This window comes from Saccopteryx leptura, chromosome 2 (assembly GCF_036850995.1).
Source record: "Saccopteryx leptura isolate mSacLep1 chromosome 2, mSacLep1_pri_phased_curated, whole genome shotgun sequence".
Lineage (NCBI taxonomy): Eukaryota > Metazoa > Chordata > Mammalia > Chiroptera > Emballonuridae > Saccopteryx > Saccopteryx leptura.
Window position 1 is genome coordinate 11,098,695 of NC_089504.1, and position 26,440 is coordinate 11,125,134.

Consider the following 26,440-nt stretch of genomic DNA (forward strand, 5'->3'; position numbering starts at 1 on the left):
GGTTAAATAAGCTAATGAAGGAAAGCATTTGGCACACAGGAAACACGGTATGTTATTGGCATTGGCACTGCAGACACCTATGGAACAGCAGCACCCACTTCCTAGGGGCTGGGGGTGCACCGAGGCAGGGTGTGTCCAATGCCTGGCCAGGTGAGCGCATGGCCCAGGACACAAGTGCAGGGCGTTCTCACTGTTATCAACATCACTGCCATCCCCTTCGTCACCGAGAGTCTGCACTAGGGGACTTCCAGCTCTGGGCTCTGTTGACTATGAAAACTAAATTGAATTTTACAAGCCTGACCAGGTGGTGGTGCAGTGGATGGATCATCGACCTGGGATACTGAGGTCCCAGGTTTGAAACCCTGAGGTTGCCAGCTTGAGCACAGGCTCACCAGCTTGAGTGCAGGGTCAACGGCTTGAGCCCAAAGGTCGTTGGCTTAAAACCCAAAGTTGCTGTCTTGAGCCAAGATCACTGGCTTGAACCAGGGGTCACTGGCTCAACTGGAGCCCCCTGGTCAAGGCACATATGAGAAGCAATCAGTGAATAACTAAGATGCCACAACTACGGGTTGATTCTTATTCTCTCTCTTCCTTCCTGTCTCTGTCTCTGTCACACACACACACAAAAGAATTTTACAATATAAGAGTAAGATTGATGGCATATCATTTCTATAATGCTGGATGCCATGCTGGGTGTTTAAAGTATATCATCTCATGTAGTCTTTGTGGCCCCATTTCACAGATGAAGAAACTGAGGCTCAGAAAGGTCATTCACCAAAGGTCTCCTGGCCACAGTAAAGCAGTGAGGCTGACGCGTCCCTGCAGTTTCCCATGCGAGTCATCGGGGACTGTTTGCTAAGTGACTGTGCTCCCCTCACCCTGCCGCACCGTGGTCACCAGAGGCCATCTCTGAGTCCTCATGCCTCTTCCCCTGGAGATGTGGAGGCCATTAAGTCTCTCTCAAAAGTAAAGGAGATGGGGTGGAGGGCTGGGGGGACGCAGCAAGGATGCTGACCCAGGCCCTGCGGCCAGGTGCAGGGGACCCGAGGGAAGAGGTCACACCATCTCATAGAAGAAAACAGCTTCTGGGAGCGACTCTGGATGGATCGGGCTGAACTAGGAGCCTGGGAGAGAGGGCCCAGGTCCCAAGTCACCTTTACCCCCAATTCCACCCTCCAAAGAAAGGATTCCAACCTTCACAGGCCAAGGCCAGACATCCAGGGAAGAGAGTATCTTGAACACCCCCACCCCAGAAAGCTCAGAGAAACCCAGCTTTCTTCACCAAGTCAGATCAAATTAGGCCACAAATGCCCCCCACACTGTGCTAATGTGAGTTTAAAATGCTTGAACCACAATAAGCCTCGACCATCAACAAATTCTTTTTCTTTCTTTCTTTTTTTTAAACAGGAGCATAAAATTACATGTTAAAAGAATAAAAATGCATTCGCCCAATTAATTTTCTGAAATCTCATTAAAAAATTTAGCCTGACTAAGTCAGACTTCTGACCTGAATTTTAATCATCTTTACACTGGATGGGTCTTTTTTTTTTCCCTGATATTTGCAATGCATCATTAGTTTTAAGGCAACCATTCCTACGATTTTGAAAAGCACAACTCATCAGAATGACATTTCCTGTAAACGAAGTTCACCTTTAAAGACATCTGACATGGGGTGTAGGGAACTTCTAACGGGTTCAGGATCTGCGCATATGATGGTGCGTTTTAAATCCGCGCCGCACGAAAGGGCACTTTCTACAAAGAGTCCATATTGTCAGGCTCTTTACCAGGCCAACCCCCCCTCCCCCCCCAGCTCTCCACGATCTGGCTAATTTCAAACTCAAGACGTCGGCTATGGGGCCACATGGCTGGAGTGGCTCCCGGCTCTGCTCCTTCATAGCAAACGGATAGGTTACTTCTCTTGGCCCCCACTCCCTGCTCCACCTCAACCCTGCAAAATGGAGTTCTGAATAAGACCTACTTCCTGAGCTGGGAAGAGGACCGCACGCGGTAAGCCCATGTCACGCTGTTGGTGCCACCACCACGAGGGTCTCAACCTGGACAGCTCCACTCAGTTCCCTGGGAACGGCGAGCATGGAAGATGCCTGGTTCACAAAGCCTAGAATCATCTCAACTGTGGCTCCCCGAGCCGAGCCTCAGTAAGCGAGCTCAGGGAAAGCTGAGCTTAAATACACAGACTGGAGCATCTGAAACCAGCTCCAACCCACTGACGAGCAAAAATATAAACCATACAGAACCTCAGCCACCACCCAGAAGGCTGGACACACCCAGGACTTCCCTCTCGTCCCTACAGTTACCAAAAACAGTTCTACTTTTTTCCCCCTGGAAGTTTCTGAACTCCTCCCTCCCGTGTCCGGCCTGTTTAAGGTTAAGGCATCATCTCACCTGGGTGAGGGCAGGCGTCTCCTGCCTCTTCCCATTCCCATCATTCTTGGGCCTCGAGCCTCAGCTATCAGTGATTTAAAACCCGAACTCCATCAACTTCAGACCCATAATGGGCTCCCCATCTGCTACAGAGTCAATTCCAAATGACACAGTGTGCAATCCAGGCCTTTCATAAATATGGGTCAGTCTACCTTACCGAAGCACCGGTATTTAAACACTTATCTAACCTGACTGGTCCTGCACCTTCCTCTTCTTGGAACACAGAGACCTCAGGCCAAAATGAGACAAGCGCTTGCTGAATTCACAACAAAGCAAACACTTCTTGAATTTTAATGGCCGTCACTATTTGGTCATTACATCTTATTTAAATACCATCCTTGGTTTGGAAAGACTTCATCAAGATTTGGGCCTGTGCAATGCTGTCCTTATCTCCTGCAAAGTTAGGCACGAGATCCCCTCGCTCTGAACAGTGCCGAATATGACAGAACTTGGCACGGCCCAAGCAGGTTTGTGTAAGCTTTCCAGATGGAAGACACATTAGCCAGGGCTTTCTCAGACAAGAACACCTTTCTTCTTGGAAATTCATGTGGTTTTTAGTGGGTCAGCTGAGCCTTACATTTCATTCCTGATGAGAACGCTCTGTAGCAAATTGGTCAAGTCATAAGGTGTAGGCCATTTTAAGCTATTCTTCTCAACTTCATTCATTCATCCATCCATCCATTCATTCATTCATTCATAAAACCTCAAGAAAAGCAGGCATGTTCAGCTTTCCTAAATGTGTATGAATTTCACAGACAATTCTGCTGGGTTCAGCAAATATATTTTCATATGCTGACAGCTCTCAAACCTGGAAAGCTCCTCAAAATGAACAAACCACATGCCTTGGGCATAGAAGGTTAACAAAAACCAGAGTCCGACTGTGTTTGTTAAATCATTCTTTCTACACTGGGGGTGTTTCCAGCTCTGGGCTCTTCAGCTTTGAGAACTAAGATAAATTTTAAAATATAAGAATAATGTCAATGACATACTGTTTCCTTAACACCTATAATACTGGCCGGATGCCACACTGGATGTAGTCTTTATGGCCCCATTTTCACAGATGAGGAAACTGAGGTTCAGAGAGGTCATCTGCCCACTGTCACCTGACGGGTGAGGGACAGCTTTGGGAGCTGAACCCAGCTTGGTCCAGCTGATAGCATTCTTGCCGTCACAGAGCCTGGCTCCCTCTCCTAAGAACAGTTTCAGGGGAACGGCAATGCCTATCACCATAAAGGAAAATGCTTCTGCCGTCAATTCCAGGTGTTTCTATGTCCTGAAATGGACAAGATTCAGGCCCTGATATCTCCCTGGATGGTGTTTAAATACCAGATGAGGAGAGAGGAAGTGCCGACTGCGCTCCATCCACCCCGACCGGCCGCAGGCCCAGCGTCAACACCACGGTGCCTGGTTCCGCAAACCCAGCCAGATGCTGGCGGGACCGGGGCACCTTCCCGGACAGCCGCCAGACAACGCTGAGTAATCGTATCTAATTACACTTAACTATGCCATTACCACTCCCACATGTGTGAGGAGAAGCCTCGGACGCTGCCGCGTTGCCGCAGCCCGCCGAGTCCTCTCCTTGTTCGTGAAATAATTACGGGGCTCTCTCCTCTGCCAAATGAGGCTGTAATTAACCCTAATTGCTCGAAATGCAACTGGCTAATTCTGGGAGATTAATCAAGAGGGACTGGATTGTTAGGGAATGACTTAATATGACAAATTGCTACATTACCCGAGGAGGCCCTGCTGCCCCCAGCCATCACTGAGATGTCCTGGTGGAGTCGGGACCAGCGGTGTTCATGGGCTGCCCAGTGTTCTGGGATCTGCCTCCCCCAATTCCATCTAGGAAATGGGCCCTTGCATCTCAGCCAGTAACAAATGGAGAAAAAGAACAGCACCGACGATGCCTTTGGACTCTGGTGGCCCTGTGCGCGTGCGCACTACACGCACAGTCTCCTAGATCGTATGTCGCTTCTGCGTGACGTCACAGAGGCGCGCCTTCCCCGGGGCGAGGCAGCCCGCACGAGAAGCACGGCTGAGGGCGCAGGGGAGCGCAGGGGCAGGAGCTGGGTTTCAGACTCACTTGCCTCCTTGGCCAGGAGCCTCTGTGCAGTGTGTTACCTGTATGTGCGTGGCAACCCTGCCCAAACAGGTCGAACACCAATCCACCTGAAGCCCTCCAACAGGAACTAGGCAGAAGCTGTGACAAGCCTTCCACGGCTCAGGGAAGTGGCTGTCCCTGAGTCCCGTTCCCCCATCCCCGATTTAAGGCTCACAGCCCTGGGACAAAAGCCAACCCTGAACAGTTACTTTTTATCACTCCCGACTGCTCACAGGACACCACAGCATCTGGTCCTGGCTGCTCTGCCCAAGCTCTCTGTCCCCTCCCGGCCTTTGCTGGCCACCTCCTCGAGGAAGCCTCCCTGGCTTTGGATCAGGGCCCTTCTCTGGCTCCTGAGTTTCTCCTGCATTCTTTCCTGTCTCTCCCTCCCGTGAGACCGCGTGCTCACTCAGAGCACACGTGGGTCTGCGTCCCACACGGCCACGTCCTGGGCATGCGCACTACACGTGTCCACGCCGCGTTAACTCAGTAGGCACAAAGGGCTCCTTGGCTCCTGGCGCGGGTGCTGCGACCGGCAAAGCTCCACTCCAGAGAGTTCTGTCTAGGAAGGGACCAGGAACCAGGCCCGGGTGGGATGTGATCACGGCTGTGACCCAGCACCTGTGTGCAGGTGTGCAGGCAGCACAGAGGGGATCGGGTGGAGCAGGAAGGCTCCCCAGAAGTAGCAGCATCTGGACTAAGGTTCGGAAGAGGAAGGCACTCCAGGCCCAGGAAAAGGTTTGGGGTATGCGAGCAGCTCAGAACCCCAAAAGCTGCTGTCCGAAAAGCTGCAGAATTCTGCCCGGCTCTCCGACGTCTACACAGAGGGAGAGGCAGGCGGAGGGAAAGTGGTGTCCCTACGCTCTGCTGGTTCTGGATGAAGCGGCCAGAACATACTTCTGACCAGAAGGGAGGCCGACTTCGGCCTAGAGTAAGGAAGTTATCTCTGACCCCAAGCTCACCCTGCCCGTTCCCCTGCGCCCTCCCTTCTCCTCGGGGCCTCCATAACTCCCTCTCTGTCCATCTTTCTCAGCAGTGCTGGAGCCCTCGGAGATAAAGCCGTTCTGTTCACATGGAAACACTCAGGCGGGACCAGGCCTGGGATTCCACCCAGAGTCCAGCAGAGAGGGTCGCCGAATGAAATGGAGGCCGGACCAGATCAGGCAGTGGGCTCTGCTCCCGTTCCTGGAGGCCAGCGAGAAGAGGTTCTGGCCTAGGGCTGCCCCGTCGGCTGGGACGAAGCAGCTTCAGGGACCTGTGTTCCTGGGAGTCTCGAAGGCACTGCGGATAGAGGAAGAGGGCTTACCTGTGGGTCAGGGGGGTGCGCAGGTCCCGGGGTGTGGCAGAGGTTGTTCGGGCTCCCTCCGTGGGGCATGTGGCTGGGCTGTCCTGCCATCCTGCATGCCAGCCTCACAAGGGCACAGGCTGCAAAAGAAAACGAGGGCTTTCTTTGATACTCGCCTGCTCACTCTCTCCTCCTGACGGCCCTTGGGTGGAGGAAGTGCTTTCACCTGCCCCGTTTCACAGGTGTGTGGGTTGAGGGGCAGAGCCGTTAAGTACTTTGCCTGTGGTGACCCAGGGCTAGGAGTGAACACCCTGCATGACACACATTCCCTCCATTATGCTGTCCTGACTGCATTGTTAGGATTATCCCCATTGGACAGAAGGGGAAACTGAGGCTTTGTGCAGGGAAAACTCTAAAGGCGGCCCCAGCCAGTGAGAGAGGCATCAGATTCAACCCCAACTGTGGTAGACTCCAAAGCCCTGTTCTTTCCACATCACTGTCCTCCACGCCTCTCGGTGGGGAGTTTTACACCCCTGCCCCTCGACACCACCCCCACATCAACCCAGGCTGGCAGACTGGGTGGTCAGGAGGGGGAGACCTTGAGTCAGACTGCAAGCAACAGCTGCAGGAAGGACCCCGCATCTCCATCCTCGCTGGGCCCTGGGCACCAAGCACTGGAAGGCCAGGGCGCAGGTCCCGCTCACAGTCCTGCATGAGCCTCTGGGCACAAGGGAGCAATCCCCTCAACCCCCAGGGCTTGGCTGCCACATCAATGGTCCCTGGAGAGTCAGAATGCTAGTCACCAGTTGCCATAGTAACCACAGCAGCTGTGCCCAGGCCTGAGCTAAGGGCCGTCTGAGTATCACTCCCAATACCACTTCCACTCCTGGTGTCGCAGGCAGCCTCTGCCGGCCCCCCAGCAGACAAGCACACAGAAGAAGCCATATGCCCGCAGGGAGGAAACCACCCAGCCACGTGACCCTCCCAGATGCAAGGGGAACCGCCTCCCCTCGGGAGGACAGGCCATCATTCACCCACGAGCATTTCTGCAGCACCCCCCTGTGTCCAGGGCCACTCTCCCCGTGTCCTCAGGCAGGCCAGCTCCTCCCTTCTACACCTGCCATCTGCGTCCGGGGGTAAAACTGCTCTCCAGCATGCAAAGTAGATGGCAGAAAGCAAGGCTGCATAGAGCAGATGGCACAGAGCCCCAGTGAGGACCGTTCCCCCAAGCGCGGCCCAGTCTGGTCCAGCCCGCGTGGTCTCCTGTCTCTGAAGTTGCCCGAACTCAACCTGCTCTGACCCCCTCCCCCCTACTGCAACCAGAATTTTATGTGGTTCATCCTGGTGTATACAGATAAACGTAGATCTTTTGCTTTTTGTCCTCTTATCTCAAATCAGTGTCACGCTGAGGGCACTATGGCACTGTGCCTGTCCTTCCAGAGCCTCTGTCCCCCTGCCTCTCCCTGGACCGCTGGGCCTCCAGCGCCCACCCCCACCCCCTACCAGGCTCTCCTCCTCCACATGGGCTACTGAGGCGGCTTCCTGAGATGCAGATGGAGCCGCAGCCCCTCAGCATCTGCCCACCATCTGTGCCTGAGCGCCCGCAGTGGAGCTCACCCCCCAGGTGACACGGTGAGGACCTGGGTATGAAAGCCCCAGGATAAACAGATAAACACGGCAGCTTCGCGAGGCAGCGCTGTTACTCAGGGGGAAATGTGTGTGACAATAAACCCGACACAGAGGGAACAGAATGTAAAATGCGCATGAATTTTAAGATAAAACCGGAGACTTCTGCAGGCTCTGCAGCTGCTTTGGGCTGCACCCCCAGACCCCTCAGGGTGACATGTTCACCATCCTCTGCCCTTAGGGGGACCTCTGGGAAAGGTAGGAGAACTGTCTTCAGCAGGAAGGTTCTGTCTTTATCTCAGAAGGCACTGGTGTGACCTGCACACCTGCTCACAGATGTCATGGGGACCAGAAATGAAGGTGATGTCCTGGCTTCCCGTTCCCCTGTCCCACCTCACACAGCTGCTTGTGGCCAGCCAGCCTGGGTCTGTATCTTGACCCTGTCACTCCCCAGCTGGGACCTTGGGCAAATCAGAAACCTTAGGGGGTATTTGCAAAGATCATTCCCCACGCCCCATGTGATACTCCCACATCTGAGCTCAGAGGCAGGGGGTGGTCTGCACACCCTCAGCAGCTTCTCAGGGGCTCGCCCTGCTCATCACACAGGACCCCCACCCCGCCCTTCTTAGAAATAACAGTAATGATAAACTGACAACTGTGTGCACTATGTGAGGCCCCGCTCCCTACACTTCAGCTCTGTTAGTCCATCTCATTTTACCAATTCCATGGAATAGTGTTCCATTTTACAGATGAAAAAACTGAGGCATAAGGATGCTAAAAGATTTGCCCAGGAACACGATCACAGGTAGAGGAACATTCAAACCCACAACAGCATCGTTCCTCACAGCCCCTCCCAACATCCTCTTCCCTTCCAGCGGCTCCCCGCCGAACAGGCCCCCTCCACTCAAGAATGGGAGCTGGGCTGAATGGGTCACAGGGGTCATTTCCCCCACTGAGGCCCCATGGTCCTTGTCCTCTAGGATGGCACCAAACTGATGTAATTCTGCTGTCCTCGTACCTTTCCTATCAAACCCCTGGGGCGTTGGTAAATTATTCTTCCTAAGAGCTAGTCTGTCCAGAACCTAACAGAAGGCACTGAGCCATACTCCCTAGGGAGACATGTTGCAGAAAAGCAGCAGCCAAGGAGGACCCTGAAAGTCACAGTCCCCCACCACCACCCAGGAGCCAGAGACGGCCACCACAAAGGGGCAATGAAGGCTCTCTGAGACTCCAGTGGGCCAGGTCTTTCGGCTGCTGGTAGACCCATCTTACAGATGAGAAATCAGGCTCAGGGGAAGATTTGAATCCAGCTCTCACTGATTCCCAAGCCCCCCACCCCCAGGTCCTAAAGTCTCCAGGGGTGTTGTATTTCAGAGATTTCTCATTCTCTTTGTCTTTACTTCAACAGAAACTTCAGAAATTTCCTGCCAGAAACTGCTTCTTAGGGAGCCCAGACACAGAGCCCCAGACAAAGGGACATGGAGGAAGGGCAGGGACAGCAGAGCGAGGACCCACATGCAGCACATGCCGGCACCTCAGGGTAACACTAGGAGCTGCCTGGCCCCGCTGCTCCTGCCAAGCTGCAGAACAATGAGGAACAAGCTGCCAAGCCCAACTCAGGGGCCAAAATCCATGGAATGTGAGACCCAGAGCCGCAGGCCACACTGAGTGCCACCTCACACAGGGTCTTTCTTTGCAGGGAGCGAGGGCCCAGCATTGCCAAGGTGCTGTGGGCACGCAGTGTGGCTTCCCAGCCTGAGTTCCTGATGTGTGCATGTCTGCCAGCCTCCCAGGGACTAGATGAGTAGGAGCCCAGATGTTAAAACCTAGGGTCTATGTGGGATAGGCAGCCTTTAACCATGCAGTGTCTGTTTCCACATCTGGAAAATGAGGCTGATAGTAAGATCTATCTCTTAGGGTGACTGACAGGATTAAACATGTTACAGATGCAAACTCCTAAGAACAGAACTTAGCACAGGTTGAGGGCCCTCCAAGGCTTCAGCTGCTCCCCCTGGGCAATGGAGGGGTGACAGACATGGGAACTGGGGCTCAGAGAGGGGCAGGGACTGCCCAGGGTCAGAGCTCGTGGAAGACAAAGCTGTGGCTGTTGGACCCCAGATATGCTCTGTCTACTGCACTGCATGGCTTGTGTGGGCCAACAGGAGCATACAAACACCTTCTTCATCACTTACGGGAACGGTGGCTACCTTTGCAAAGCCCACTGACACGCTCCTCCCTGCCCTGGCCTTTGACAAGACTCTTACTACTGTAGGGTGTGACCCTAGGGGGACACAGGTTTAATCCGGGCACTCTACAGGGGGATCAGCTCCGGCAGGCAACTCACAGCCTGGCTACTGGCGGTGCCAAGGTCGGACCAGCTTCAGCATCGACCAACATCCATAGCAAGCACCCAGAAACCGAGTGACTTGACACCTTCCAAGAAACCCAAGAGGCTATCACCCCCATTTTGCAGTTGCAAAAACCGAGTCTCTTAAAGAGTCACGGGCTGCTATTATCTACATTATGCAGAGGAGGAAACGAAAGTTCAGACCAGTTAAGTGAGGGGCCCATGGCCACACAGCAGGCAAGAGGAGGAACGAACACTGGAAACCAAGTCTGTCTGACTCCCCTCGCCCATACTGCCTTGAAAGAGTGAATGAATGAATGAATGAAGGAATGAATGAGTGAATGAATGAATTCTGGCCTAGAGGTGGAGCTCTGGCTGCTGTGGCCTCCCTCCTCTTCTGGTCTTGGGATCAGCAGCCGTTACCCATTCATCACTTGACAGGAAGCAGCCAGATCTCAAGCCAGAGTCATGGGGCCTGGGAGCCGTAAGGGACAAGCCACAGATGGTGTCTGTTTTCCTGATGGGTCCTGTGTCCTCTCAGCGCTCCACCCCCAAAACCATACTTGCTGAACAGATTCTTGGGATCCACACCAGCAGGAGCCTGGCTTCTCTGACACGGGACCACAAGCAGCCCCGAAAGAACGGGCAGCCCCTGCAGAGGTCCCTAACGCCCCCCTCAGGGCTACGGCCCTCCCAGTGGGCCTGCGGAACCTGCAGGCCAGCAGCTGAGGGGCTACGCAGTGCCCACCTGGACAAGGGGGCCTCTCTTCCCGCTCAGCTCGCCTCTGCTCCCCCGTCACCCACCCCTCCTCCTCTCTCCAGAGAGCCAGACCCCGACCACCAAAAGCCTCAGGCACCAAAGACTCACCTGCTCCAAATGGGAGATTTGCCTGCCCTTTCCAGGTCCCCATTTCAGCAGCAGGGCCGCATCTCTGTCTGCCCAGGGATTCGCAGGAACCCAGGGTGCTCCGCCCCAGGTCTCGCCCTCCCTCGCTGTCCACAGCTGGTCTTCATCCCCTCCTGCTAATTCTTTTCCAGAGGCCCTGCCCTGGGCTAGCCTGGCTCCTTCTCAGCGGGCCCCTGCAGTCACCTCCTGCCCGATGACTCAACTTCCAGGCCACCCATGGGAAGGTCTCTCCTACAATACACAAATCCCAACTCACTGACCCCACCCCAAACACCCCAGGAAAGGCCCGTATGACTAAGCAAGGCATTGCACGTTCTGCCCAGCTGGTTCGGGCCTGCTTTCCTGCCTGCCCCCAACCCCTTCCCCCACCGCAGGTCCCGCACCCAACCACACAGCCCCCCGACCCTCCCAGGTCTTTCCACACACCAGCCTCTGCCTGGAACCTATGACCTCTCCCTGGGGAATGTCTACTCATGGGTCATGACCAGGTCTTGGGTCCCACTCAGGCTCGGCACTTCTTGCAGGGTCTCGGGAAAGTCCTGCTCCCTCCCTGAGCCTCGATTCCCTCATCCATAAAGAAGAAACAGTGGGACCTGCAAGGTGGGCACACAGAGGCTGTCAGCCAGCCAGTACCAGGGTCCCCACCCACCTCCCCCTCTGCTGGCATCCACACATGCATCTCCCCCACAGTCCAGCTCTTTGGGCACAAACTGCTCACTTTGTCACCCTCTCTTCCTCCTCTGCTGGCCCTTCAAGGGGAGCACTGGCCCTAGCAATCATCTCTACACCACCAGGGCCTGGCACAGAACGGGCACCCAGTGGGAGCTGGTTGAATAAACTTCTGACCAGCCAGTGGGGAGGGCTCTTCCCACCCTCCTGAAGCCCCAAGCAAGAATCACCTGCCTCCACAGGCAGGGGCAGGGTGGAAGGGTCGCTGAGGTCTCCCAGCAGGCAGGCGTCCCCAGGCCATTCAGAACACACCATTCACACTGCTGGGCTTCCCAGAGCCTTCGTAAAAGCCAGGAGGCTCCTGATCACCTTTCATTTCCTCCTTCCGGGTAATAAACCCAATTCTTGAAGGGAAAAATGCAGTAGCTGTAGACATCTCTTAGAAGGGAGTGGTGAGGCGTTTGGGTTCCGTCTGGGAGGCCTCTGGCTCTGGGGCCCAGTGAAGGCAGGCCTCACTGCACCCCTTTGAGGGGGAGATCTGCTGAGCACGTCCTCCATGCCAGCGAGTTACGTGCAGCACCTCAGCACATTCTCACCTCCACGTCTGTGATGCCCCATTTCAAGGATGAGGAAACTGAGGTGCAGAGAAGTCACGTGACTTGCCAAGCTTGTGCAGCTAGTAAAAGGCATGCCCTGCACCTGAACCCAGCTCTGACTTCTACAAAGTCTGGGTTTCAGTCTTATTTGTCTGGAATGCCCCTTTGAGACCACCATAGAGCTGGGGGAAGTTGGTATCTCACCCTGCTAGGAGCGCTGCACCCCTTAATAGGCCGGCCATACCATAAGGATCCCTGCTCTCCAGGGAAATGAACTTGCTCTCTCCTCAAGACCCTGGCAGGCTCTGCTTTCCCTGCCTAGAATAATTGTCTCCTGGCAAACCTGGCTTTGCCTTCACAGCCCAACCTGGACACCTCCTCCAGGCAGCCTTTCTGGACTCCCCCAGGTAGTTTCACTCCTGGCTCTACATCCCTGGTCCCTGTGCTGTCACTGTCTGCTCACATGTTTTTCCTCTCCCTCAGTGGAGTTGTCCTCGAGGGCAGAGGGAGGACCAGGTAAATGGCTGCTGACCAAGAACAGAAACACCAGGAGTGAGGAGGCAGAAGCCAGGGAAGCAGCCGCCAGGGGGCTGGGGGCTTCAGTGTTTGTAAAAAGGCTTGCCCTGGGTCCCAGAAAAGCATCCCTAATCCCACCCAGTCACCTCTACCCAGGGAACGTTCTTAAACTCCTGGCCTCCCCTAATTTTCTCTCTTGCCCCCGTTTTAAGGTTTGAAGGACAGCTGTACCTGGTGGGAGAAAGTTCTGTGAACTCACTGCTCAGACATCAGGAAGGGGCCCAGGCAACCAAACCCCACCCCAGAGAGACAAGAATTACTTTTTCTGCTTCCTTTGTAACCTCAGTATTTCGGGCAAAGCCCAGAATCAATGTGAAACCCACCCACCACCCAACCTGAGTGGTGGCAAAGGTTTCATGCCAGGCCGATGGCACCAGCCTTCTGGCAGCCCCCAACTGGGGGTGGTCAAGTGGCATTAGTGGCAGAGGTGCAGCCGGGGTAGGATGCTCTGTGAGCCCAGACTCCACAGGTCTCTCAGGCCTTCCTACCTGCTGCTTGCTGGGCACACCCTCCAGGGCAAAGGCAGTAGCCCCCGGTGGCAGGAAAGAGTGAAAGGGTCTCCCCAGCAAGAGGCAGGGCAAAGGCAGGTACCTTGCAAAGTGGCTCTTGAGAAGCTCGGGGAAGGTCCGCTCGGCCTGGGGTTGAGGGTGGGTTCTCGGTACTGGGGCCTCGGGGGACGTGGGTGGCCTCTCCGTGCCGGGGCGGGTGAAGGAAGAGGGGCGGCCCTGACTCTGGAGGGGACTTCCCCTGCCGGAGACTGCATCCCCTGTCACTGCCAAAAGGAAACCCCCACCCTGCGCTGCTCCAAAAATAACTCCGGCTGCCACCTCTGTGGTGAACAGAACTTGTCATAGCAGCCAGGGAGTCCGATGCTCACCAGGGACTGGCATCTGATGGCGGCAGCCGCTGGGCAGTCCTGGAGGGAGTGGCACACGCCTCAAGCCAGTGGGCCTGGGACGCAATCAGTCCACTCTGGGACCCCCCAATCCTGCTGACCCATTTTACCCACCAGGAAACTGAGGCCCAGCGATGGCAGAACCTGGCTGAGAACCAGCCGACTCAACCCAACGCATACCCACGCTGCAGGGCAGAGGGATTTGCCCTCCAGGCCTCATCAACCCCTCCGCCCTAACCGGAGCCCAGAACAGACAGAACAGCCCCAGGATGAACCCAGCCTGCGCTCTGGGAGGAACAGGGGCCCTTCCCTTACCCCATCCCCAAGCACCCCCACAGGGGCCCAGCAGATACTAAAAAGCATGCAAGTTCTTGCTATCCCTCTAAAAGCTTAACCATTCCTAGTATATCTGTCTGAACTGAGCCAAAAATACTTATCCGGGAGATGGCAGGCAGTGGTCCTGGGTTTAAGTCCTGGATCTGCCACATCCCTGCTGTGTGTGTCCTAGTGTCCTTGTGGGTAAAACGGGGACAAGAATGGTACACACCGCCTCAGGCTGCTGGAGGGTCCCTGACATTACATGAACCCAAAGTGCTCAGCGCCGGGCTGGCACATATTAGACACCCAATCAATGGAGTTACTGTTTGACCATTATTACATCCTAATGGGGGCCCATGCTCTCCAAAACAAGGTGTGGATCTAGGAATGCAGGGTTTAGAGTGTTTCTCCCTTCCTTTTTGTTCTTTTTAAAATTTACTATTATTTTTATTGACTTGAGAAAGAGAGCAAGGGACAGAGAGAAACAATTTGTTGTTCCACTTACTTATGCACTCATTGATTGATTCTTGTATGTGCCCTGACCGGGGATTGAACCTACAACCTTGGCATGTTGGGATGATGCTCTAACCAACTGAGTGACCTGGCCAGAACCCGCCTTCCCTCCCTTCCACATGTCCTATGCAGGGCCTGTGCTGACAACTGGTGACTCCGAGATGGCATCTAGCTCTTACAGGGTCTGCAGGAGAGAACCCCAGAACACAGGGACAAATACCAACAAGCCAGAAAAGAGCATGAAAAGTGCCCCCAGGAGAAGGACTGTGGACTCTGACCGCTGGCCAGGCAAAGTCTCGGACAGCTTCTCACACAGGTGCAGTCTGAGATGGCCTAGAGGGACGGGCGGGTTTCGGACTGAGGGGCGGGGAATTCTGGCAGAGGACACAGCCGGATCAAAGGCGTGGAGGCTGCCGAACCTGCAGGCGTTTGGGAGGAAGTCAGGGGAAGCTCCAAACCAGCCCAGCCCTTCAGCTCCCAAAAGAGCTCGTGGCCAGCCCCTGCGGCTTCTTCCTTCAGAACAGGAGCCCCCCGATACCCTGAGCAAACCACCCCCTCACACCCCATCTGCAGCTCAGCCCCTGGGACGAGCACAGGCATATGGCAGCTGAGGCCCCGGAGGACATACAGAGCCAGATCCTGGCACCAGGGCTCGGCCACCTGCCAGCACACCTTCCCCTCCAGCCGGGCCCAACTGTCGGGCAGATGCCAGGTGCCAGCCCCATGGGTGGTCGAGGCTGGGCCCAGGCTAGCTGTCCACAGGCCTGCAGGTGGACCCACACCGAGGCCCTGGTGCATGTGACAGTCCTCAGGGACTGTCTTCTATGACCCAGCTATACGGGCAGCACCAGCGTCAGCTCACAGAGGAAACGCCAGATGGGCCCCTGAGTGGGGCACTTTCTGCCTAACCTGTCTTTCTTTTGCTTCCAGCCTCCTGTCTGCTGGAGGGGAATTCCCTCCATGGCAGAAGCACGCACTCTGGCCCAGGATGGGGCACAGCACCCAAGGGAAACTCAGATGCAAAGCCAAGTGAGCCAGCCCCGTGGAACCTTCCTCTTCCTCCTGGGCCGGAGGAAGCCAGAACCGTCCAGCAGTCTAACCCGGCTCTGATCAACTCCGTGCCCCACAGGCACACACATGGGGTGTCAGTCACTCCCTGCCTGTCCACCTGGCATCCTGTATCTCATCGTGCTCACGTCTGGGGGAAAACCAGGTGAGCTGGGTTTGGAGTTGCTATGGGGACACTCTCCCTGGCCCTGGGAGGCTTTGGGGCCCTTCAGCACCCTGTAGACTGTCCTCCCCACTTACAACAGACCACAGTAGTATAGGGACATGGCTCAGATGCCTCCTGGGCTCCCAGACACACAGCAATGGAGGCGGGGGAAGGGACCAGACACATAGCAGCCCCTAAGTGCTGGGTGCTGGACCAGATCCTTTAGGAGTGTTGACAGCTCGTGTGTCCATAAGGTGACCCTGCAATGCAGACAATGCATCCATTTGACAAATCTGGAAACTGAGGCTCTGAGGTCATGTGAGTTTCCAGAGGAGTCCCAGGAGGAGAGAGGCAGAGCCTGGCTGGAAATGCAGGCCTGAGTCCTAACTCACCTGGAAACCCTCTGCAGTGTAGACTGGGCTCCTGTCCTCATGAAGGAACCAAATGGGGTGGTTGTGGCGGGGGCCACATCAAAGTGCTTAACTAGGTTGCAGAATCAGAGAAGGGGCTATTGATCCCAACGTGGGTCAATCAAAGAGCTGCCAGGAGGTAGTGGCATTTGATCTGGGACCAGAGGGCCAGGGAGTGAGGAGACAGAGGCAGCCCAGTACAGCTCTGAAGTCTGAGAGCCCCAAGTTTGAATCCTAAGCTGCCTCTGTCCAGCCACGTGAGCTCCAGCCTGGCCCATGGTCATCTTTTTGCAGATTCTTCCTCTGTAAACAAGGGGCCGTGTAGGACCGACCTCGTGAGGTTTTGAGGACTGAGTAAGGACATGCGGGCAGAACGCCGGTCCAGGACCATCAGGACCTATGTCGACACAAGAGCTCAATAAATGTGGCCGCTGCTACTATTACGATGACCATCATCATTATAAAGAAACCAGTGCTCATCCAACAGCAATATCCTTGTGACAAATGTTTCTGGCAACCCGCTCGGCAAACCAATTGTCACAGTAAGTCTGGTCTTCATTCTCCAGGGGACCCTGGTCTTGTGGCCAACCAGGCCCTTGGACCTGTGGACCTGGCAGGAGGAGTCCATGCCCTCTGAGGACCGTGCCCCCCTTGGGGAAGGAGGGGACAGGCCGTGCCGACTCCTGCTGCATTCTCCCAGAAGCTGGGAAGTGATGGCAAAGCAGTTCACAAAGTTATCAGGACGACGAACCTGAGCCGTCTTCCCCTTCCCCCACCGTCTCAATAAAATAAATCTCAGCTCGCGGCTGGCGAGAGACCCTATATATTTACATGACGATCGTGCCTCATGATCACAGGGCCCGTGTTTCTGGCAGGCAGCGTGTGGCAGGGATGACAGTGGTCCTAGGAGACCCACTATTTTCCGGCGACTTTTATTGTCCATTATATCCCAGCGTTTACAGGGCTCTGCTCTGGGTCTGGCAGGAATATCGCACACGGCGGGGCTGGCAGATCTTAATATTCCAGTCGAGGGGTTGTAGATCTGCCTTCGGGTCCCATTCATCCCTCCCAAGTCTTTGTGTGGCACCGAGAGACCCCAGAGAACATCCGGGGCTCCTCGTGCGAGAGGACTGGTTGCCCTAAAATCAGGCCCAATAGTAATATTTGCACCATGGAAATTGGCAAATGCTAAAATTGGAGCTTGGTGCAAATCCTGGGCCCTCCCCCACCCCTCTGCTCAGGAATTACTTGTTAAACACATTCCGACATACCCCGGGAACCCTACTGAGGTGTTAAGTGTGTGGAGGCCAGGGACCGTCCTCCAGGGGACCGTCTGAGGACCTGGAAGGACACAGGACTTAAGAGTAAGAGGTGAAACCTGACTTCCTCAACCGCTCACTGTGTGGCCTTAGGGAAGTTATTGTCTTTTTGAGCCTCAGCTTTCTTATCTGTAAAATGGGAGCATACCAGAGGTGCTGCGGTTGTTGTGTGGTTACAGGACCTTATAGAAAGTTCCCTGGGTGATGCTTGGTATGTAGCAGGTGCTTAATAAATGACAGTGACCGTCATTCATTCATTTGACACTCACTGAACCCCTACTTGGTACCAGACACTGTCTGTGTGACAGGGATTCAGAAATGCCTCCAGGGATGACAAATATCAAATTCTTCACATCTGAGCAGATCTTAGTTCTTGATTGCCTGCAGAGGATTTTTTTTTTTTTTACTTACACCATCTTATGAAGCCTCATGACAATTTTGAGAGGTGGGCAGACCAGGAAATACGCCCATTTTTGAGATGAGGAAACGGGGCTCAGGATTGGGTATGACTTGCCCAAGGACCCTGCCAAGGGGTAGCAGGCTCACCGTGGCACCCACCTCTGAATTCCCAGGCCCAGCCAGGCTGGCCCCATGATGGTGCCAGGCTGACCCAGAAGTGACCCCCGCACATAGTGGACAAAAGGGCCCAAGGGCAAAGAGGCCCCTGGTCTAGGATCCTGAGTTTTCGCTTTGGCTCCCTGGCCTCCCTGCTCCAGCTCTTTCCCCTTCCTGGGCCTTGGTTTCCCGTCAAAAGGCTGAGAGGGGTCCTGGCCGGATGGCACAGTGGTAGGGCATCGGGCCAGCATGTGGAAGTCCCAGGTTCAATTCCTGGCCAAGGCTCACAGGAGAAGCACCCATCTGCTTCTCCACCCCTCCCCCTCTCCTTCCTCTCTGTCTCTCTCTTCCCCTTCCCGCAGCTGAGGCTCCATTGGAGCAAAGTTGGCCTGGGCACTGAGGACGGCTCCATGGCCTCTGCCTCAGGTGCTAGAATGGCTCCGACTGCAGAGGAGCAATGCACCAGATGGGCAGAGCATCGCCCCCTGGTGGGCATGCCGGGTGGATCCTGGGTGGGCACATGCGGGAGTCTGTCTGTCTGCTCCCCCCCCCCCCCCGCTTCTATCTTTGGAAAAATACAACAACAACAAAAAAGGCTGAGAGGATTGCACTCAGAAAGCTGTTGGCCCTGGTGGGGGGGGGGGCGAGGATCTAGGCTGCCTGGCTAGGCCAAGTGTCCCTCTGTCCCCCACAGCCAGGGAGGACTCCAGCATCTCAACATCTACTGTGCCCCAGCAGGACCCCAGGTGAGCCAGGGCCTCCTGGGCAGGGCAGAAGAAGGGAATGAGCTGGGGGCGGGCTCCAACCCACCTACCTGAGCTGGCCCTCTCACCCTGCTGGCCGGGCTCATCCACAGACGAGGAGACTGAGGCTCAGAGAGGTGGATTCAACAGCCTGTGAGCTGGGCTTCACACCTAGGATGGCAGCCTCCAGACCTCATGGCTGGGGCTCCCAACAGGGATCAGAAAGCCACCAAGCCCCTCAGTTCTGACACCTGAGGACTTGTAGATGGGACTCTTCTGGCCACGCCAGCCTCAGCCCAGAGGGGTTGAAAAGCGTTCAGCTAAAACAGGAGAGCGAGAAAAGCGCAGACAACTCCGATGACTCAATAACCTTTGAAACTAGGAGGTAGGCGGAAGTGGGCAGCATTTCTGGTGGGTTTCACCTCACTTCCTAGAAGGATGAGTCATCAGCTTTTGCTGAGTCAGCAGTCACCCAGCAGTCAACATGGACTTGCGTTCGGGGTGGCACCTCTCCGTTCACTTGTCCTCGCAGCCATGACAGGCTGGCAGGTGGGGGCCACACATCTGTCAACGGGGGAGACCTTTTCATTTCACAGATGGGGACAACAAGGCCCAGAAAGACAGGAGGGTGGTTTAGGGGGACACACAGCAGGGACCTAAGCCTTCAAAGGTTCACGTGTCTATTTTGGGAAATAGGAAAGAAGAGACCATCCAGAGCAGGGGGAGTCAACCTTTTTATACCTACCGCCCACTTCTGTATCTCTGTCAGTAGTAACATTTTCTAACCGCCCACCGGTTCCACAGTAATGGTGATTTATAAAGTAGGGAAGTAATTTTATAAAATTTATAAAGCAGAATTACAGCAAGTTAAAACATATAATAATAATTACTTACAAAGTACTTTATGTCGGATTTTCACTAAGTTTGGCAGAATAAATCTTTATAAAACAACTTACTATAGTTAAATCTATCTTTTTATTTATACTTTGGTTGCTCTGCTACCACCCACCATGAAAGCTGGAACACCCACTAGTGGGCGGTAGGGACCAGGTTGACTACCACTGCTCTAGAGCTTTAAAAGAAAAAAAAGGGGGGAGGGAGAAAAAAACAACTAGCAGCTGAATAGAATTGCAACAAGGACCCCAGCCAGCCCAGAGAGGTTTCCGAAATTCTGTGCAGTCTGAATTCCTGCCGGCTGAAGGGTCACGGGATTTCCTTTGCAAAAGGCAGCGTTGAAGAAGTCTGCCTGAGGAGGAAGGGGAGGAGGGAGATGCCCACGAGACTGGAAGTCACGAGTTTCAGCCTGGCTGCCTCCAATGACTTTCTGGGTGACTGCAGAGGAGTCCTTTGCCCTCTCTAGGCCTCAATTTACCCTTTTTATTTATTTCCTACACATCAAGCCTTACTCTAATGCACTTAAGTGATTTGAACTTACTTTCCCCTCAGCACATTATTATCCCCATTTTGCAGAAGGGGAAAACTGAGGCGTTAAAAGGTCAGGCACGCTGTCCAGGACAGGTGGAGGAACCGGGAGCTGAAGCTAGGTAGTGTGGCTCCAGACTGCGAGCCACAAGGACCCCCAGCCGGCGGCAGGCTGGTCCCGAGTCCCGAGTGTCCTCCCTGCTCTTGGGGGCTTTGCTGCTGTGGCTGGAAGCCAGCAGGCCTGTTTCTGGGAACACAGAACCATCCACCTCAACTCTGGCTGCCGCTCCGAGCCGCTGCCTTTTCTGTGGACCGATTTCTTTGGTTTGCTCGCAGCCTTTATAACCACAGCCCAGGAGACCCTGGGGAAGACTCCCAGGTCACGGCAGCCATCGACCCACCTCTGAGCCGTGCTGGGCGCCGCGAGTCCGAGCAGGAATGGACGGCCCCACTCTGATGTCCACTTTGGAGTTCTAACTCAGGTCTGCCCCTGGGACCACAGGAGGGAGACTGCCATTCAGGCATCCAAGAGAGAGAGAGAGAAAAAGCATCTATTCAGAGCCAGACGGGGTCTGCTCTGTGGAAATGATGCTTCCAAAAGGAGACATGCAGCCCAGCTGTGTAAGAGAATCCCGAAAAGCCTGACCGGAAACGTCCACGTGGAAGGCTCAAAGGCTTGGGTGGTCACCAAGCCTAGAAAATATGCCTGGATGCTCAACCGTGACATTCCTGAGGGGGATAAGGTTCTGACCCAAAACCTGGGCTTGTCTTCCAAAGCAAAATTCTTCAGACAACAGACATTTTTTGGCTCCGACGCACAGACTGCTGATATCTGTCTCACTCCGATCTCTAGAGTGAAGAATACTCATGCTAAGAAGACCAGCCCCCATGCCACATGCCCCCACTCCACGCTGCGTATTTGAGTCCACCCAACCCTCGCTTGAGATGGGCATTACTATCTCCATTGTGCAGAGGAGGAAACTGAGGCTCAGAGGTGCGTTTGGCAAAGGTGGGGCTTGAACCCTGGTGCCAGCCTAGAGTGGAGAAAGCTGGGGGTGAGCGCCCGCGGAACCTGCTGTCTGCGTTTACTAAGAGGAGCTCTGGACAGACAGGGAAGCACGCAGAGTTCTGCGGGCAAGTGCACAAGCACAGGGCCCTGGGCGCACACATGCAGCCCTCCACGGGCACAGGGAGAAATCCAGCAGAGAGGCAGGTGGGGAAGAGTTAGCCCAACTGCAGTGGGAATAGCTCTAGGAGGCCGCCGCAGCCCTGCCTTTTCAAAGACCCCGAATCCATCCACTGGGAACACGCTGCGCGCCCAGGAAACCCCATGCTCCATTCATACAGCTGCGTCAACGGCAGGCAACCATTAACACACGTGCAGTCACTGCTGTGCTCCCATCAATTTCTGGGAGCAGGAGAAACCCTGAATCCACTCCTCTGAGACCTTGAGTCTCACCAGAGACCTCAGAAAGGTCCCAAGGAAACACCAGTCTACAACCTGGATTTGACGCTCAGGACAGAGGAATGATTGTGTCTAAGGACATTCGACTGTTCACTTGGTCAACAGCGGAGAAGGGGGTGGGCACTGTATGTGCAAAGGGCCTGAGGCTTGGCAAGCCTGGCACTATGGTGGGATAAAGGCCCCAGGGACAGCAGGGTCCTCAGGTCTGCAGATGAACCGACAGGATGCCACGAGCATGTACACACAGCGCTGGCAAGGGGCGCAAAGCCGGGGTCAGGGCTCAGCTCTCCAGACTCCTCTCTAGGGCTCTTCTGCACACTCTGCCTTCCCCGGAACCAAGCCTGTGGATAACTGTACTCAATGGCTCGCGGGATGGGTCAAAGCCCCAGACGCAGTTCAGCAGCATCTTTCCCTCATCCATGCTACACTCACACACATGACCTTCCCACCCCGCCCCGGTCAGCTCAGGTAGCTCTGCGCCCACAGACAGGAGGAAGGAAATGCCTAGGGAATCGCCCTCTCACGAGACCAGGTTGGGGCTGAACGTCAGGAGAGCTGCGTCCCAGGCTCCAAGACTCCCTCTCTTATTTGGTGAGCATGTATCAAGCACCTACTGTGCGCCGTGGCTTTGTTTAGGCACTGGAAGAGTACACAAATAGGGGCTACAAACTCGAACTCACTCAGCCATCCCCAAATTCTTCTGAGGTGGGCGGGACTGGGATCATCCTTCCTATTTCACAGGAAAGAAGGCAGGAGGCTCGCGAGAGCCGCTTACGCAAGATCACTGGCTAGGAGGAGTCAGGGCTGGGGCTCTAACCCGGAAACGTCTGACCACAGGGCCTTTGCCAAAACAGATAAGGGTTCCTGAGGGACAGAAAGGACCGGGGTCCCTCCTCTGTCCCTGTGGGCTGCCCTTTATCCACAGGGCAGGCGGAGGATACACAGGCAGGTGCCACCGGGAATGGGGGGGGGGGTCCTGACACTACTGGGAGGGGCTGTTCTCCCGCCCAAAGGAGCGTGGCCAGGGCAGGTGGCTTGGGTGGAGTGCCGACGGTTCTCGGCCCTCAGCTGTCCTGGTCGATGCTGCCAAAGGACTAAATGTCGATGGCCTGAGTTTAAGAAAAGCATGCTATAGTCCGATCCTCCTGTCTCTGGCATCTGCATTAAAGCACATAAACAAGTCTAGGACACAGAGTGCCCCTGGCCAGGTCGGCTCCCTGAGTCTCTGAGTCTAGTAAGACCTGGCCCTGTGTGGTGATAGCTCTCCCTGCCCGGACTCGGGTCCCTGTGCGCACCTGTCTCTGCCACAGGAATGTTAGCCAGCACCGTGGGGCTGCTGGTCTGTCCTGTTTAACCCCAGCCCAGGGGCTGGCACAGAGCATGCCTGACACGTGTGCTGCTTACATGCCACCCTCATCCACACCTGAGCAGCCTGGCTGGCAGCCCCCCACCCCGGGAAGCCTGTCTTAACCCAACTCAGATGGCCACAGAGACTCCAACGTACTACTCCCTGGCAACACCCTGCCCAGACGGGCTTGTCCTCCTCACCTCTGGGGTCCCCGTCCTGGGTTGAATAATGTTCCTATAAAACTCATGTCTACCTGAAACTTGGGAATGGGGCTTTATTGGGTAAGTAAGGTCTTTGCAGGTGTCATGAAGTTAAGATGAGGTCACAGAGGATTAGGTTGGCCCAAATCCAATGACCAGCATCCTTATAAGAAGAGGGAAACTTAGACTCAGAGACACACAGGGAGAAGAAGCCCATGTGACGACAGAGGCACGGAGCAGAGAGCGGGGTCTAGAAGCCAAGGGGCGCCAGGGACCGCTGGCAACCACCGGAGGCCGGGAAAGAGGCCGGGAAAGAGGCCGGAGCAGTCTCCCTCGGAGCCTCCGGAGGGCAACCACCCTACCAACTCCGCGAGCTTGGCCTTCTGGACCCCGGCACCGTGAGAGAATACATTTCTGTTGTTTTAAGCCTCCCCGTTTGTGGTCCTTTGTTAAGTTGGCCCCGGGAACATAATGGTGTCCAGCCCATCCCCAGAGCCCTGCCAGCCGGCAAGCACGGCGGCCGTTTCCCGCACTCTCCGGGCACGGCAACCTCATCAGGGACTCCCACGGGCTCGGCCGCTGCTTCTGGTGCCCCAGAAGAAGTGGACCGGTGGTTCCCAGGCCTGTCAAGCTTCCTCTAAATTCTGAAGACGAGCCTAACGTCATCAACGTTTTCTGGGTAACACGTCTACCTATTATTATCACCGTCCTGCATTGGAGGGACACCCGGCAAAGAGAGGAGTCAGTGCCAGGACGACCCTGAAGTTTTCTCGGTTCCCCACGGGTGGGGAAGACTCACAACCCTCGGGCCGGGGCCCGGGTCTGGCATCTGGGGAAACTCACCCAGCTGTGCCCTGCTGGGCGAATGTTTTCATTCCTGGCCAAGGCTGGCCTCCTCCCCTTGCCTATGAGCACACAAAAGAGGGTTTCTCCGTCTCAAAACTCGGACCAGTCTATTCCAGCTACCTGGTGGGTAATACCAGTTAATCCCCTCCGAGGACTGCGTGATCTCCCAGCCCAAGGGAGGAGGCATTCCAATCCAGTTAACGAGGGAAGGGGGCAGGTAAAAGGGAAATAGAAATGAAAAGCAGGAGAGGGAGAGAGAAGCACTCACTGACCCTTCTTATGAAAAGAAAACCAAATTGTGAAATTACGCAATGTGCAGACATCACGGCCCAATGACTCCAGCTCTCTTCAAAGACACCTCGTAAACCCACGCCAGCCTGGGGGGGGGGGGCGGGGAGAGGCCAGATGCCTGGCTTTTGAAACATCTGGCTCTGGAGGCCTGATAAGCCACCAGGGCGGGTCACCCCGTGCTTCGTGAATGTCGCCCCCACGTCTGCCTCGTGGTAACCAGGGAGGCGTGCCAGGCGAACTACCCCAGGGATAAAGATTTGTCTGAGCATGAGGAATGCTTCTTTTCTAATAACTCAAGAGCGCCAACCCCATTGCAGGAGGTGCCCAGGGTCCCGAGGAACTTGCGCCTGGAGCGCTTGGACTCACAGCCCAGCCTGCGGAGGGATGGCCGTGCCGGGACAGTCTCGGGCGCGGGGCAGCGGACCTCAGATGATAACGTCTGACACTGTCGCCTGCCAGGGCCGGAGTCCATCTCTCCCTCCCTCCAGTTATGCACGCCCAGGCCAGGGGCAGGGTGGGCCCCAGTTCTTAGGAAGCCAGGAAACACACTCTTTCTGGGCTAAATGCCCAGATTCCTTGAGCAGTCACAGGACACGCTTTCTCTGAGCCGATCCAAAGCCACAAGTGCGGACTAGAAGTTTCTTTGGGCAGCGTGAACGTGCGCGGACACAGACAGGCACACCTGGGACTCCAGGCCAAAAGCCGGTCAGCGAGAGAGGCCCCAGCTGGCCCCGACAGGCCGGGTCTGTGCTCTGTGGGCCTCAGTCTCCTTTGAAAGAAAACAGGGGTTCAAGTATTCCGTCATCATTTGTCAAGCATTTCTCGAGAGGCCCACACGGAGCCAGGCACTGTCTCAGGCATAAGGCGGAGGAGGCCCCGCCCCCACAGGGGCAGACAAAGACCATGTCATTGTGACCAGCAGAAAAGTGCTGTGAGGGAAAGGTGGATGAGGAATGGGTCACGCGGTGCAAATAATGGGACCTGGCTTCACAGGGTCATTGGGACAATTAAATCAGCTTGTGCAGCAAAGTGCTTAGCACACAATCAGCATTCAACAGATAAGTGGGGTCCTCCCGTCCTCGCACTGCCTGAGTAGGGAGCAGGGGGCAACTGAAGCCAGAAAGAGAAGGGCTGGAGCGGGTTGTAAGGACTGTCTGGGCTGGGCTGGGCCCCCGACTGGGTCCCACGTTCCCCAGAGAACCCAGGGGGGGCCCCCCACCTTGCCTCGTCCTGGGAGACTCCTGCTCTTTCTCAGTGGGAAGGTTCTGCCTCTGACATCATGCCGCAGGCTAGCCCACAAAAAGGGGTCACAGCCACCCCCTCCCACCAGCAGGGCTACTCTAGGAGACGACTGCCCTCCCTGAATTTAAAGCTAGAATCCTTCACCTATTTGCTGGGAGATATTACTCAAGTTTCCACACCTCTCTGAGCCCACTTTTTTTTTTTAACTATTTTTTAAATTTTATTTATTCATTTTTAGAGAGGAGAGAGAGAGACAGAGAGGGAGTGAGACATAGAGAGAGAAGAGGGAAGGAGCTGGAAGCATCAACTCCCATATGTGCCTTGACCAGGCAAGCCCAGGGTTTCGAACCGACGACCTCAGCATTTCCAGGTCGACGCTTTATCCACTGCGCCACCACAGGTCAGGCTGAGCCCACTTTTGTGATCCGGAAATGGAAGATCTACCTAAGGCTCACCTGGTCAATGAGACCTCAGAGGCAGAGTCCCCGGGGTGTGCCTGGTGCACAGGGGGCCCACCTGCCGCTATCCGAGCCCAGCACTGATGGAAGGTGGGGTGCTCTAGAGGAAAGGATGACCTTCAGGGGTGGACACTGGCCTGGGCAGGCCACGTCCAGCCCTCAGGGAGCCTGGCATCTGGAGGGAGCAGCCCCCAGCTGTTTCTTTGCTGGTGTCTTGTCCACGATCCTCACCTCTCTGCATCTGTCTCTCCAGCTGAAGAATGGATCCTGGTGATGATAAAATGAGACCCCAGGTATAAGGACTCACCCAGCCAGTATCTGACACGTTCGTCTCCTCACCCCATTCATCCAATCAACACAAAACTATTTGGAGTGCACCCAAAGGGGTGCTAGGCCCCGTGGGGGGCCAGGGTGAGAGGGGTGTGGCTGAGCCTGCTGGCAGGCAGAACCCAGTCTCCTCAGGAACCAGCCTGGCCCTCACCTGGCTGTGTGAGGGCCTGGGTAGGGGGCTGTGGGCTGGCCTGGGCTCACCCTCCTGACAACCGGGCCCCTTAGAGAAACGACATCCGGACAGACCCTGGGTACAGCCAGCTCATCCATGGGGCACTGCCCGCACACCACACTGCCACACCCCAAACCTAATGTCACCAGGC

General features: G+C 55.4%; 1 protein-coding gene across 4 annotated transcripts in view; it reads right to left on the minus strand.

The window, feature by feature from the left end:
* Window positions 1-26,440, minus strand: part of NEK6 (NIMA related kinase 6) — a 76,578-nt gene that overhangs the window by 33,526 nt on the left and 16,612 nt on the right. For 2 of the 4 annotated variants that reach the window (XM_066367196.1, XM_066367194.1), the window contains one exon: window positions 5,850-5,968. In XM_066367196.1, coding sequence (XP_066223293.1) covers window positions 5,850-5,939 — 90 coding nt within the window. In that variant the 5' untranslated portion in view covers window positions 5,940-5,968. Of the gene's footprint in view, window positions 1-5,849; window positions 5,969-10,669; window positions 10,689-23,793; window positions 23,908-26,440 lie in introns of those variants that run through there. The other 2 variants (XM_066367195.1, XM_066367193.1) reach the window with 2 other exon arrangements.